Raw genomic sequence first — 13,879 nt, 5'->3', positions numbered from 1 at the left:
TGGAAAGTGTATTTGTATGTGAAAGCAATGCCTGCCTGCTAAGGCTAGAAGTGGATTTTATTTGTCTACATTTGATTTACCCAATATAAAAAAAAAAAGCGTAAAAAAAAGGTTGATTTTTAGCTGGGATTCAAGTTAAGGCAATATACTTGGATTAGTCCACTTGGGTTGCTATAATAAATACCACAGACCGGATGACTTATTTTATTTTTTAAGATTTTATTTATTCATGAGAGACACACACAGAGAGAGGCAGAGACACAGGCAGAGGGAGAAGCGGGCTCCATACAGGGAGCCTGACGTGGAATATGATCCAGAGATTCCAGGATCACGCCTTCAGCAGAAGGCAGACTCTCAACCACTGACCTACGCAGGCGTCCCAGACTGGATGGTTTAAACAACAGAAATGTGTTTTCTTACAGCTCTGGGGGCTGGAAAATCAAAGATCAAGGTGCTGGCAAATCTGGGCTCTGGGGAGGGCCTCCTCTTGGCTCACAGACAGCCTCCAGATCAGGGCCGCACCCTTTCTACTTTATTTAACCTTAATGACTTTCTTTGGCTCCCTCTCCAAATACAGCCATGTGAAGGGGTCGGGCTTCAATGTATGAATGTTGGAAGGATACAAACCTTCAGTCTGTAACACTGCCCCTGGCCCCCCAAAGCCACACCCTCCTTACATGTAAAATATTTATTCCATCCTAACAGCCCCCAAACTCTTAACTAATTCCAGCATCAGCTCTAAAGTCTAAAATCCAAAGTCTCTGCTAAATATCATCTAAATGAGGTATGGGTGAGACTTGAGGTATAATTCATCTTCTCTAGCTGTGAACCCATAAAGCCAAAATGTGCTTCTAAATACGATGGCAGGACATGTATAGGATAGACATTCTCATTCCAAAAAGGAGGCATAAGACAGGGATGATGGGTACCAGGTAAGTCTAAAACCCAGTAAAGCAAATGCCATTAGATCCTAAGACAGTAGATGATATTTTTTGGCTCAGTGCCCCGCCCTCCAGATCCTTTGGGGCAGTGGCTCTGCTCCCAAGGTCCCTAAGGCTGGGTGGTGACAGCATGGCAGGTTGAAACTCCACCAGTGGCCCCACCCTTTGAAAGGTGGAAGCAGCCTTCCCCCTTGGGCCTGTGTAGTCTGGGCCTGTGGTGGGAAGGGCAGCACTAATGATCTCTGAATCACCTTCCCATTCATTCTTGCCTTTTCTTGAATGATAATCCGTGTTTGCAGCTGGACAGCTCCAGGGTCCCATCCTGTATATGGCAGTAGCCCAACAGCCTTACTTCTTTCGGTTCCATTTTCTCTGTACCCTTTACATCAGGCAGCATTTCTCTGCTGGTTTAATCCATTTATTCCTGGCTTCTGCTGAACTAGATATAAATTTAAATATATAAGATTTTCAGGGACAAGAGTTGGTAAAACAAAAGGGGGGGCAGGAATGGAAGTAAAGAATAGCACTGACCACTTGCTATGGGTTCAGCACTATTCTAGGAACTAGACAGAGTTCCAGGAGGATTTGACATCTTTTAAATGAAAAATCAATTCTACAGAGTGAGAGTCTTGTTAGTCAGGAAAAAAATGGACCCAGAGTTCTTTTTAACATGTTTATTTTTGTAACAAACTTTTTTTATAGCTTACACAGTATAAAAACTTCATGGCATTACATAAATTCCCTATATGACCACACAAAAGAGGTCTTATCCTTGTAGGTAGAAGAAAACTTCGGGAGAAAAAGATCTATAGAAGAATGGTCACCACCAGTTTGATAGCCAGAATACTTTAATAGAAATGGAGGAATTTAAAACTGAGAGAGAAAAATTATAGCTGGTCTGAGATGAAAAAGGTGAAGGAATTAAAATGTAATGTAAATGAAAGGCAAGTTAGAGATGAATGCTTTCTTTTTCTTTTAGACCCCATGCCAAAAGGCTATGAGCAATATTATGGCTTCACACAATTTGCACTAGAATTAAATGAAATGGATCCATTTTCAAAGCCTTTATTACCACCTACTGACACTCGGTTTAGACCAGACCAAAGGTAAGTACTTTTTAAAAGATCTTTATCTCCAGAGATGTAAAACTCTTTATGAAAAGTCTTATTAACAACTCCCAGACCACCAGAGGCACCCGAGAGATGGTGTCATCAGCAGTAGAGATCTAGGGGGACTCTAAGCAATCATGTCATGGAAATAGTGGAACCCAGCTTAATTCTACATGTGGCCTGACCTTTATTCATCAGTAGAGCCTTGATTCTACTGAAATATCCCAAAAAAAGTGTTTACTTTTAAGATTTTTATTGCATACAATAATATAGAACTTCCGTGTATCTGAAAGAGTGAAGGACACCCAGTTCCCTTATAACCTCAGATTTAAGTTATTTTAGTGTATAAAAATCTAACTTCTGATCCTACATTTGCTGACAATAAGCTATGTAATCTTTCTTAGTCTCAGTTTCTTATTCTGGAAAATGGAAATAATTATCTCTGCCCAGAAGGAAAGAGACTCAAAACCCAGAAAGGAAAAAAAATATGTATTTGACTTTATTCAAGAAAAAAAAAATCCCTCTTCATGACAAAGTAATGTATATACTACATATACACTCATATATTTTTATGTTTTTTGTATATTATATATATTTTTTCATATTTTTAAAGATGTGTATATACATATATGCACATGTATATATACATACCCAGAATCAACGACATAACTAACAAACTGAGAAATCTATATTTGCGACTCATTTCATGAATTGGTTCCAAAAATTAAGATCAACTCATTAAAAAAAAAATGGACGTAGGAAAATGAACTGCTCATGAAATAGGAAATGCAGCTGTACCTTCAACATATGAAAAGATGCTCAGTCTCACTGAAAGAAATGCATATTTTTAAAAGCATGTTGACATATTAATTCTTAACCTATCAGACTCAACAGTTTGATGCGCTCTGCAGCTCCTGGAAAAAGGCATGGTGGGATGAGAGGCAGGGACAAAAGGGACAAATTCCTTTTTATAGATAGAATTTTTTGAACCATTATGTACCACCAGTTCAACAAATACTATGTCGCTAAGTACCGCAAAATACTATCTTTAGGGTTGGAGAGGGGCCTGATGATTAGGGAAGTGGACTGAATCTCCAATCCTAGACACATAGTTCTAGTAGTCATGATTACAATATTTTCTTGGAATTTGTGTTGTATTATTTTCCCCTTGAATGCCCCAGGTTCCTCGAAGAAGGGAATATAGAAGAAGCTGAAATACAAAAGCAGAGGATTGAGCAGCTGCAGCGAGAGAGGCGGCGGGTCTTGGAAGAAAACAGCGTGGAGCACCAGCCACGGTTTTTCAGGTACATGCACGTCACGTGGGTCCTGGATTGGCAGGGACTGATGACTCCTGAGGCTTTGGTTCACAGGGACGGAAAGGGAGGGGGCGTCTCCTCCTCATATGCGAGCGTTCTGGGGGTCTCTCCTGCTTCAGAGTGCCAAAACCTCTCCTCTGGAACATGGAACTTGCAAGTGATCTAATGCTTGATTCATTCCAAAGCACTGCAGTTTGGACTTGGAACATTTACCATTAATTTTAGTTTTAAAAAAAATTTTTTTGAAGATTTATTTATTTATTTATTTGACAGGGAGAGAAAGAGAGAGGGCACAAGCAGAGGGAGCAGCAGGCAGAGGGAGAGTGAGAAGCATACTCCCTGCTGAGCAGGGAGCTGGACGTGGGGCTGGATCCCAGGACCCTGAGATCATGACCTGAGCAGATGCTTAACTGATTGAGCCACCCAGGTGCCCCTCTTATTAATTTTAAAATAACTTGCCATTAAAGGTGTTGTTAAAAATCGACTTAACCATTTAGAAGGAGCATCACAGATCATCAGCCCTTCACCCCTTCTTTTATATTAACTGAGAAGAAACAGAGACCCGGGGAACATAGGTGATCTATGGAAGGCCCAAGTCAGATGTCCTGGACCAGGGCTTGGCCCTCCTGCCTGTAAGCCAGGGCTCTGTATGGTTTTAGAGGCTTTTTTTGTTTGTTCATTAAAATAAATAAATAAATAAAAAAATCAACATTAAACCAGGCCCATATAGAAGAGCAGCAGATTCTTGCCCTACCCATTCCACCCCAGGCATACTTTCAGGGCAGCCCGGGTTTTGTTGTTTCAAGGGGTTTTTTGTTGTCACTGTGTTTTAGTGGACAACAGGAATTAGCTACTAATCTAGCAGCAGCAGCAGCAGCAGCAATAAGGTGTGTGTTCCAAAATGGCAAAATAGCAACAAGTAATGTTTTATCTCTAAAATATAATGCTTTTTTTCCCCTGGAACCAATGTGAATTTTTTCAGATCCCTTCTGATCATTTCCACAAACTCAGGTTACAAGCAAATAAAGATTATTCAACTGCCCAGAGTTTCATCCCAAAATATTCATGACTCTGTTTAAATACTTTAAAAACAAGACACTTTAAACTTTTTTTTTTTTTTTTTTTAAACGGCAAGAGATAGAGGCGTTGGTTAAGTGTCTGCCTCTGGCTCAGATCATGATCCTGCGGTCCTGGGATCAAGCCCTGCATCGGGCTGCCCACTCAGCAGAGAACCTGCTTTTCCCCCTCCCTCTGCACTCCCACTCCTCCCTTGTGCTCTCTGCTCTCTTTCTCAAATAAATAAATAAAATCTTAAAAAAAAAAAAAAGGCGAGAGATAAATGGATGGATTAACAGATTGATCCGTTGATTTACTGATCAATTGGTAGATATACACATATACCCTTAAGTAGGTCAGTTCTTTTTTTTCTTTCATAAATCATCTAGTGTCATTTTTGAACAAGGAAATCTACATTTATAAAGATGTTCATTGCAGTATTTTTTAGGATCATTAAAACTTGTGGGTAACCAAGCTGTCTCAAGAACTAGGTAGGGAGATTCATCAATTCAACCTAATGTGAAAGCATCAAAAATAACTTCACAAAGTCTGTGGAACTCTATGGGAAATGAATTAATATTTAAATGCAAAATATAAAACCTTATTTAGGCTGTTGTTGCAACCACCTAGAATGGAATGGCAAAGGACTGAACACAGCCGCAGTCAGGTGGCCACGGCTCCTTTTCCTCGTGATTGTCTGTGAAATTATCAGAGTATTGGATGCAGCAAATAAAGAGCTGGAGAAAAGGCAAAGAATCCTCAGGAGTAGTGGTCCTGGCAAAGAGGTGACAGAGAGGCCTGTAGGAACAAAGAAAGCATCAGCAGGAATTTCAAGTAGAAACTAGAATTGGGACAGAGTGAGGCTCCTTGTGTCATAGTAAAGTATCTGAAATGCAGACTGGTTCATTTTAGACACATCTCTTTATTAGAAGAGGGAAACAAGCATGACAAAAATCTGTGTTCCTGAGAGCATGGGAAAGCAGGCACTCTCCACTTTTGCTTCTAAAACATGAAATATGAGACAAAATTACAAATGCACATATTCTTTGACATAGCAGTTCTACTTACAGGATTTTTTTTAAAGATTTTATTTATATATTCATGAGAGACAGAGAGAGAGAGGCAGAGACCTAGGCAGATAGAGAAGCAGGCTCCCCGCAGGGAGCCCTATGTGAGACTCAATCCTGGGACCCTGGGATCAGGCCCTGGGCCAAAGGCAGGTGCTCAACCGCTGAGCCACCCAGGCGTCCCTACTTAACAAGAATTTTTTTTTTTAATTTTTAATGTAACTGTTCTCACTCATATAAAATTACATACTGTTAAATGTCTATCACATTAGTAACATATGTTTGTGATAGCTAGAGATTAAAAATAACCTCCTTAAGCCTCACTGGTGAGTTACCTGTTGAATTGTGGTCCCTTTCTCCAGTGGAATATCATGCAATTCTTTAAAAAGAAATTAGGATTCCCTATTGCCAGAGTCACCAAACTCTTCCTATAAAAGACAAATGGTAAATATTGTTAGCTTTGTGGGCCGTGAGGTCTTAGTAGTAATTACCCAGGCCCACTGGGCAGCATAAAAGCAGCCAAACACAATAGCTAAATGAAGGGGCGTGGTCATATTCCAATAAAAAGGTAGTAAGATTAAAGGAGATCTAGCTATAAATAAGCCACAGAGATGAAAAACACAGCATAGGTAATATAGTCATTAATATTGTAATAATGTATGGTAACCACTGATAGAATGACATGCATAGAATTGTTGAATCAATATGTTGTAAGCCTAAAACTAATATAACACTGTATGTTAATTATACTTCAATTAAAAAAAACAATATTACAAATACAGGCAGAAGGCTGGATGTGGCCCTTGGGCTATAGTTTGTTGACTCTATTGTGACAATGGAAAATGATCTCCAGTAGATATTGTTATGCCAAAAATTCAAAGGGTAGGACACCATACGGTGCTGTCATTGTGTAAAAAATAGGAGAGACCGTGTATGTATATGTACGCATGTTCACACGTGCCTGAAATTTCTCTGAACGAGTGAAGCTTATAAGATCATTGCCTCTGAAGAAAAAGGACTGGGAGTCTGGGAGATAAGAATAGAAAGAAAACTTTTAGCTATCCACTCTTTTGTAGCTTTTGAATTTTTAACTATTTATCATATTATCTACTCAAAGAAAGTAAACCAAGGCTATTGTCTCCTGACTCCTATGTCTTCCAATTCCTTTTGTTTTAAACGTGAACTTGTAACTTGGTATCAACCACCTGGTTGATTTGCAGCTTTTACATAGTCACACCCAAGGTGGTGGCCATCTTTCCAGCCGTGTTTTGTATATGACAGACTCTTCCCTTATCCATGCTTCTCTTAGAAGCACCCTTTTTCACAGCCTCTGAGTTTGAGAAGGCAAAGCTAGGAGTAACAAAGCCTGGTTTCCAGGCTTCCTGTTCCCTCACAATTCCCTTAGGAGACTGTCAGGGCTATCGTAAGCCTATGAGAAAGACAGCCAGGCCCAGGGTTGGGGAAAAAGAAAGGAGATAAAGAGAGAGACAATATGACAATATTCTCAATAGCCTTCAAGAAATTCTTTTCTCTTTCACAGGAAATCCAGTGATGACTCCTGGGTGAGCAATGGCACCTATTTAGAACTTAGAAAAGATCTTGGTTTTTCCAAACTGGACCATCCTGTCTTGTGGTGAAGAAGGAAAGAAGAATGATGCACCCTTAGACTTCTCCTGTGTTTGCTTTCCAAAGCCACAAACCTGTGTCTATGTATTTAGGAGAAATTATCTAGAATGATCACCTGTGCTTAGCTTAGCATTGTAAGTATTTATGTATTTTCTTCAGTAGGTTTCTTTACAATTTCAAATGCTATCATGATTGTTTATATGAATGTAGAACACCTTGATATTTCATTTTATATATAAACTATTTAATAAAAATGAAAGATTGAATGTTAATGTGTGGGTTAAAAAAAAAGCAGCTTTAACACTAATTTTCCAAAGGTTAGGAAAATTCAAATTAAATTTATGCCTTATAAAATTGTGTTGGAGAAAAAAATTTATCTCTCCCAGGTGCATTAAGAAATAAGAATACGCAGGGTTACTCACTCGTGCGTAAGCTACCCAAGTTTAATTTGGTAGCTCAGATATCTTTTTGCCTCCGACAGCTCTTGAATTGCTCATACAGAACAATTCTGCTGGTGCTGGAGTCTGAAGAATGTTTGCATTTGCATTTTGGTGGTTGGGAGGATGGCATAAGATTAGTGGAATGTATGTTTTTATATCAGATAGATGTGGCACCTTCCTGAAGAGGAGGAAGCATTTGAGCTCATCCCTCCCTAGAGTTTTATTGCCTTATGTGCAAAATTGTACCGTTACTCAGAGAAATTGTCATTAATCTGACAAATTCCCATTAATTAAATGCTAGAGTGGCATCCCAGAGATCCAGTAGGAGATTCTCCTTCGTGAGAACTGAATTCTTGACAAGTTAACTTTTTTGCTTCCCACTCCCCCACCCCCACCCCCAGCACTAGGTTCCCCACCCTTTACTCTAGCTCTGTTGAATGTGGAATGTTCCAGTTTAGCATAAAACATACAGTACATTCCACACTGCAGTTTGACTTTCTAAAGGTTTAGCAAAATAACTGATTATTTTAAATAACAAGATTTTCTTAAATACTGTTTTGGTATTTTCTACCTCTTAATAACACCGTAATTTAGATCTTGTATAAAAAGTTTGACCATCTGCCTTATAGACAAATGTAGAGAATTCATGTCCTTCCTTTGTGTTGTGTTCTGATAACGCTTTGTTTTATCTCTTCCCTATACTTTCTTCTTACTCATTTCACTCTTTTGTGAGCTTTGCAGCAGTCTTGAGTAATACAGATTATAACTACTGAAAGGGGAAACTTTGTCTTTTTAAATAACTTTTTAAAATACAAAAACACAATTTATGCAGCAGTCGAAGTGTGTTATCAAAGCAATGCCATCCTCTGCCCAGGTTACATTAAAACCAAAGCCTGATTTTTAAGCCTTTTGCTCTCATGTCCATAACAATCCTGTGGAATATCAAGTATAATGGTGTAGTAAAAAGATTTCTCCAGAAAACACTTACAGATACTTAAATAATTCCAGAGCATATAGAATTCTATGAATGAAAAGTAGAATAAGTAAAGGGAAAAGAGAACGCATGATTTTTTTCAGTGTCACACCAAATAACCAAGTAGTCGGACAGCATTGCATTTTCAAAATGGAGTTAGCAGCCTTTTGGAATCTGCAAGTGAGTAGCATTTTTAAGACAATAAATGGCTCATTAAATATTACATCCATTCCTTCCATATCAAGAAGTCAAGATGAGTACAATGTGAATATCATTTCCATTTCTAAGCAGTTTAAATGACACAGTCCAATTCTTTGGTATGTGCTTTGTTCTTTTCTTTTCTTTTTCTTTCTTCTTTTTTTTTTTTTTTTGTTCTTTTCTTTTCAAGCATGTATCCAAATTCTCCACAGACAGGAAAAGCAGGCTGTAGATTTAAGGATGCTCAAGGGGAAAACAAATCTAGTTTTCACATTCTGAAGGAAAATGTAGACTCTTAGCGATATTGACTATTAAATGGGCCTCCTCCAGAGGCTGGCTAAAAAAAAGACAAAAAACAAAGAAACAAACCAAAAAAACCCACAACACAAGCAAGACGTGCAGCCTGAATGGATATAGCTTTGTTATACAGTATTTGGAAAATTTAAAAAATTGTCCCACTGCGGTTATCTCACTTGACCTTATGTTTTATTTTGGAATCACAAGGACAAATGGACCAAATACCACCTTCGTAGTCATCTTATTTGAGATGGAAGTGGGGATAAATTAGAATATGATATGGGACTGTATGCAGACTTAAAAAGCTACTAGTGAGTACCAGCCCTATGAAGGGCTTTTCTGAAATGTAAACAGCTTAGGGATGCATCCTGTTAGAGTCTCAAAACTACCTGGAGGGGAAATGCTTCTTTTTCCTTTCAGTCCCTATTCTCAAAAGCACCCTCCCATCTAATTTGTAGTTCAAGGGCATTTTATATTTTTGGGACAAAGAAAACAGAAACATGGTAGCATTATTTGGGATGAAGGGAGATAGAATTTAACTTTCTGGATTTTGAAAATCCCAGTGAAATAATTGCATTCACCGCGCTATCTGAGATACATGTTTTAACCTCCATTTTATTCCTGATTATTCTATCCCGAATTTATGGTGAATTATAGATAGATAGATAGATAGATAGATAGATAGATAGATAGATATACTTGGAAATGGGACTCTGTGCAGTCAACCATGTTGTACTTCAGATGTGGCCGTGGCCACTATCAATCACCCCAAGTTGCAGGAGAAGCCAGCAGTGTCCCATGGAGCCAGGCAGCAAGTCACTTCCCTCTGCAGGGCCCAGAGCAGAGGCTGGGATCACCCTGAGTCAAATGTCATAATCAAAATCACAGTGCAGCTCTACATGCGGTTCACCTCCCAGAAGACAGGCTGTTTCTTTTTCTTTCTTTCTTTCTTCCTTCCTTTCTTTCTTTTTTTTTTTTTTTTTGGATTTTATTTATTCGTGAGAGAGAGAGAGAGAGAGAGAGGCAGAAACACAGGCAGAGGGAGAAGCAGGCCCTATGCAGGGAGCCCGACATGGGACTCGATCCCTGGTCTCCAGGATCTTGCCCTGGGCCAAAGACAGATAGATGCTCAACCGCTGCGCCATCCAGGTGGCCCTGGTTCTGATACAAACTAAGCAGACAGAGTTCACTTTAGGACAAGAGTCCAGGTCTCTATCAAGTCCCTAGAGTGCCCAGATAGCCCAGGATCTTTGTGTGCTTCCTGTGGGAGTCTCTGGAAGAGAAAAAACATACAAGTTAAAAAAAGTTCTTAATGTTTACTTCATTTGAGCTGCTGCTTTTCTCATATTCTACTTTTAATTTATTTCCAGTAAATCACTTGCTTGGGCTTCGAGAGGACTCTCCCTCCTCTTGTATTTTCCAGATTTATGATGAATGGTCTTATTCTGCTATTAACCGTGTCAATCTGAGAAGAAAAATAACCAAGTTTTTATTTGGCTCTTGAACCTTGTGGCAGGCCTCCTACATATTCAACGAGTTATATTATGCCCTCAAGCTATCATGGAATATCCTCAGACCTCTTAGTTATGGGTAGGAGCAATAAAGTTGTTCTTATGATGTTTGGGAATAATAGTTTCAGTGCATTGGCAATATTTATTTGAATGTCTTTAATTTTGATATTAACATTGGCATAAATCTATTTTTGCTACCAGATGATAGCTATTTTCATGCACTCAGCTTCCTTCTGCATTGTAAGAATCTGTTACTTGGTGTTAGTCGTTATTTTTCTGTGTTGGAAATATTTATCACAGAAGTATCTGTAAATCATGACAGAAAATGGAAACCATTTTCTGAGACTTTTGTTTTGAGTTACACAATGATAAGAAGTTGCTAATTTATTTTATTCATGATTTTATCTTCCTCCATTACCTTCAGAGGATACTTTTTTTTTTTTTTTTTAAACAGGATATCTGTAAATCTTCTCTCTGGCTGTGTATAAGATTATTTTCTGTTTAAATCCCACCCCTCCACCCATACCCCATTCTCCCCCAAAAGCTCCTACTAATTTGTTTATCCTCCTCATGTAGCTAGTTGACAGTGAATAAACAACTTGGAAAAAGGGTCACCCTTGTCTTTGTTTTTGCTGGTTAATGAGTTTTAGTGGCTGCTGAAGGGGACAAAGCAAGAGTCTAAGCTGGGCTCTTTTGAAGAAACACGCCTGGTTATCTAAAGCGATAGAGATTTGAAATAAGAACACCCTGGGATATAAACTAAGAGTTTAAAGTTGCCATACTACAAATGTAGATCCCCCAGCCCTTTGGAGGAGGGACCTGAGGCAGCTGGAGTCCCAGATGCCTCCCAAGGAGTGCCCTATGTTTACCCCAGCATACAATGGAAATATGATGTTCTGTCTGCCCTAACATGAGAAAGGAAATGCTAACTGCTCATACCCATGTAATGGCCCTTATGAATGACTGACTCATCGCCTCCTCCCCTATGCAAGTTGTGTCCTCTGCAATGCCAGGAACATCCTTAGCTTTCACCAAAGACCCGTCTGATTCATTGACATATTTATCGTGTTACATAAGACACTGGATCGTAGAATTATGTGCATCAACTCACATCTCTGTATCCCTAAAAACACTTAGACACCAAAAACAATTTATGAAACTTGATTGGATCCTGGCTTAAAAGAAAAGAAAAATAAGCTATAAAAGACATTGTGAGGATAATCACTGAAATCTGCATGGAAACATAATGAAATTCTTGCTAATTTTCAAATTTGTGTTGTTGATATTGCCTGTTGATCTGAATCAAATCTGCCATCAGAGAAGGACCATTTTCCAACATTATCCAAAATAATGGGTGATGAACACTAAAGGAAATATCTTTTTTTTTTTTTTTTTTTTTTTACTAAAGGAAATCTTAACAAGCAACCTCAATATTTCAACATGTTGGCCAATGCTGAAATAGGTCTTAAAACATCCTATGGTGTCAACTTTGAGGAGGCAATAAAGTTTGGAGGTATGGGTTCCAGGCCTTGGTTTTTACAAACTTGGTCATACTATTTCCTTAGTCATGCCAACAGAATATTAGCACTGACATGATTCATGGCCGTCAGTTATCTGCAAATCAGGACCTCACTGTCTTCCTCTACACCCTCACAGGACAGCACTGTCCTCCTCCACACCTTTGTCACCTCTTATCATGCACTTATTCGTTGGAGACCCTGCAGGAAACCAAATCTAACTCTGGTCATTCTAGAGAGTGAGTAAAGGGGTTACTTGTGGGGCTTCTAGCAAATTGAAGGCATAGTAGCAACAGCAGGAAGTTGTTACCACCACTCTGAAGCAGCTGGAGCTTCAAAGAAGGGAAGTGCCATCAGGAGCTGTAGTGGAGGGTCTCTGCTAGAAAACCCAGCCCAGAGTAAGGAAGCTTAGCCCAATCTCTGTCTCCTCTGGCCTCTATCCTACTTGGTGGTGGAATCCAAGTCAGGCCAGAACCTGCAGCACTGTTCTTAGACCTTAGCCCTGCGGCAGTGGGGAGGGCCACGGCAAACAGAGCAGACACCTGGATCTTATATGGATGGGAGGAATTCCTGTCTGGGCTCTCAGAGGAATCTGCAGTAAGTAATAGACTTAAGAACTTTTAATTTTTTTTTATTTTTTGAGAGAATAGAATTTGTTAAATTATTTTGGCTCCCAGTTATTTTACCAAGGATGAATTATGATTAACTGTGCTTTCTAAAAAAACAAACAAACAAAAAAACAAAAAAAAACACAACAAAACAAAACTGGTTCTCTGTAATATTATGGTTGTCAAATTTTTGATGAGCTAAAAGCAGCCTCTCTTCTTTATTAACTACCATAACTTATACCAGACTAGGAAGGACATAGCAACATCAGCAGGGATTCTCAAATTTGGATAATGTGCTAGTAGTAATTATACACACACACACACACACACTTCCCAGACAGCTGCACATATTCTGTTCACCAGCACTTGCTCACCACTGAGCTGCGACACCACCTTCTGATTGTATGATCGTTCTAGGTCTTTAAAAGTAGCGTGTTGGTCTTTCTTTTCACAAAATGCTGTGTATTGCTTTTGTACCACGTTGGAAATGTAAAGATAAGGGCCTTGTCACCTCTTTCTCCTGTGACACCTCATGGGTACTCTAAAAGGGGCTTGCCCCCAGGGAGCAGTCCGCAGCTGCTGTGATAGATTATTTGAAACACATGTGCCCAGCCAGGAATGGCCCCAGGCCCTGGGAATACACAGTCCTCCACCTTGAGGAGCTTCCAGTCTGGTGGGAAGTCAGTAGGTCAGGACAGAGGACGCCCAAGTGACAAGGGGAGAGGTGACGGGGTCTCCTCAGACGTGCGCTGAGAGGAGGGACAGACCTCTGGCAGTGAAGAGAACAAGAGGACCTGGCAACCCAGAAGGCCAGGGTGGGAAGGAGGTACCACATCTGACTCCCGGTCCCTCTCCATGCCAGTTGAGTCACAACGCTGCTTCCCAACTAACATCACAGTGAAGTTTTTGATGTGTCACAAGACCTGGGATTTCCTCAGCCTGGAGCCATGAGACAAAGGGTGGGGGGTGTTGGCAGGCAGCTGCCAGGTGCCTCTGTGGACTGAAGAATACCAAGGAAGTCACACCAGGACCTCACTCTTCCTCCTTCGCTGCTGGATCACATAAGCCACCACCTCCAGGCTTTCCCCCACTCCATACATCCGAACACAGTCCTAGGGAAAGTGAGGCCAAGCCTGAGAAATCTGAAGGGTTGATGATATTTCCAGAAGTGACTCAACATTACCAGAACAGCATCTGAATTATCTGAATAGACTAATGTT

General features: G+C 39.8%; 1 protein-coding gene across 8 annotated transcripts in view; it reads left to right on the top strand.

The window, feature by feature from the left end:
• Positions 1-11,148, top strand: part of OSBPL3 (oxysterol binding protein like 3) — a 177,541-nt gene extending 166,393 nt beyond the window's left edge. For 6 of the 8 annotated variants that reach the window (XM_038557138.1, XM_038557135.1, XM_038557140.1 and 3 more), the window contains 3 exons: positions 1,921-2,047; positions 3,232-3,354; positions 7,030-11,148. In XM_038557138.1, the coding sequence (XP_038413066.1) occupies positions 1,921-2,047; positions 3,232-3,354; positions 7,030-7,126 (347 nt within the window). In that variant the 3' untranslated portion in view covers positions 7,127-11,148. The remainder of the gene's footprint in view (positions 1-1,920; positions 2,048-3,231; positions 3,355-7,029) is intronic. The other 2 variants (XR_005369546.1, XR_005369547.1) reach the window with 2 other exon arrangements.
• The last annotated feature ends 2,731 nt before the right edge of the window (positions 11,149-13,879 follow it).

This window comes from Canis lupus, chromosome 14 (assembly GCF_011100685.1).
Source record: "Canis lupus familiaris isolate Mischka breed German Shepherd chromosome 14, alternate assembly UU_Cfam_GSD_1.0, whole genome shotgun sequence".
Lineage (NCBI taxonomy): Eukaryota > Metazoa > Chordata > Mammalia > Carnivora > Canidae > Canis > Canis lupus.
Note: the sequence above shows the minus strand (reverse complement) of the source record. Positions and strands in the feature narration are given on the sequence as shown.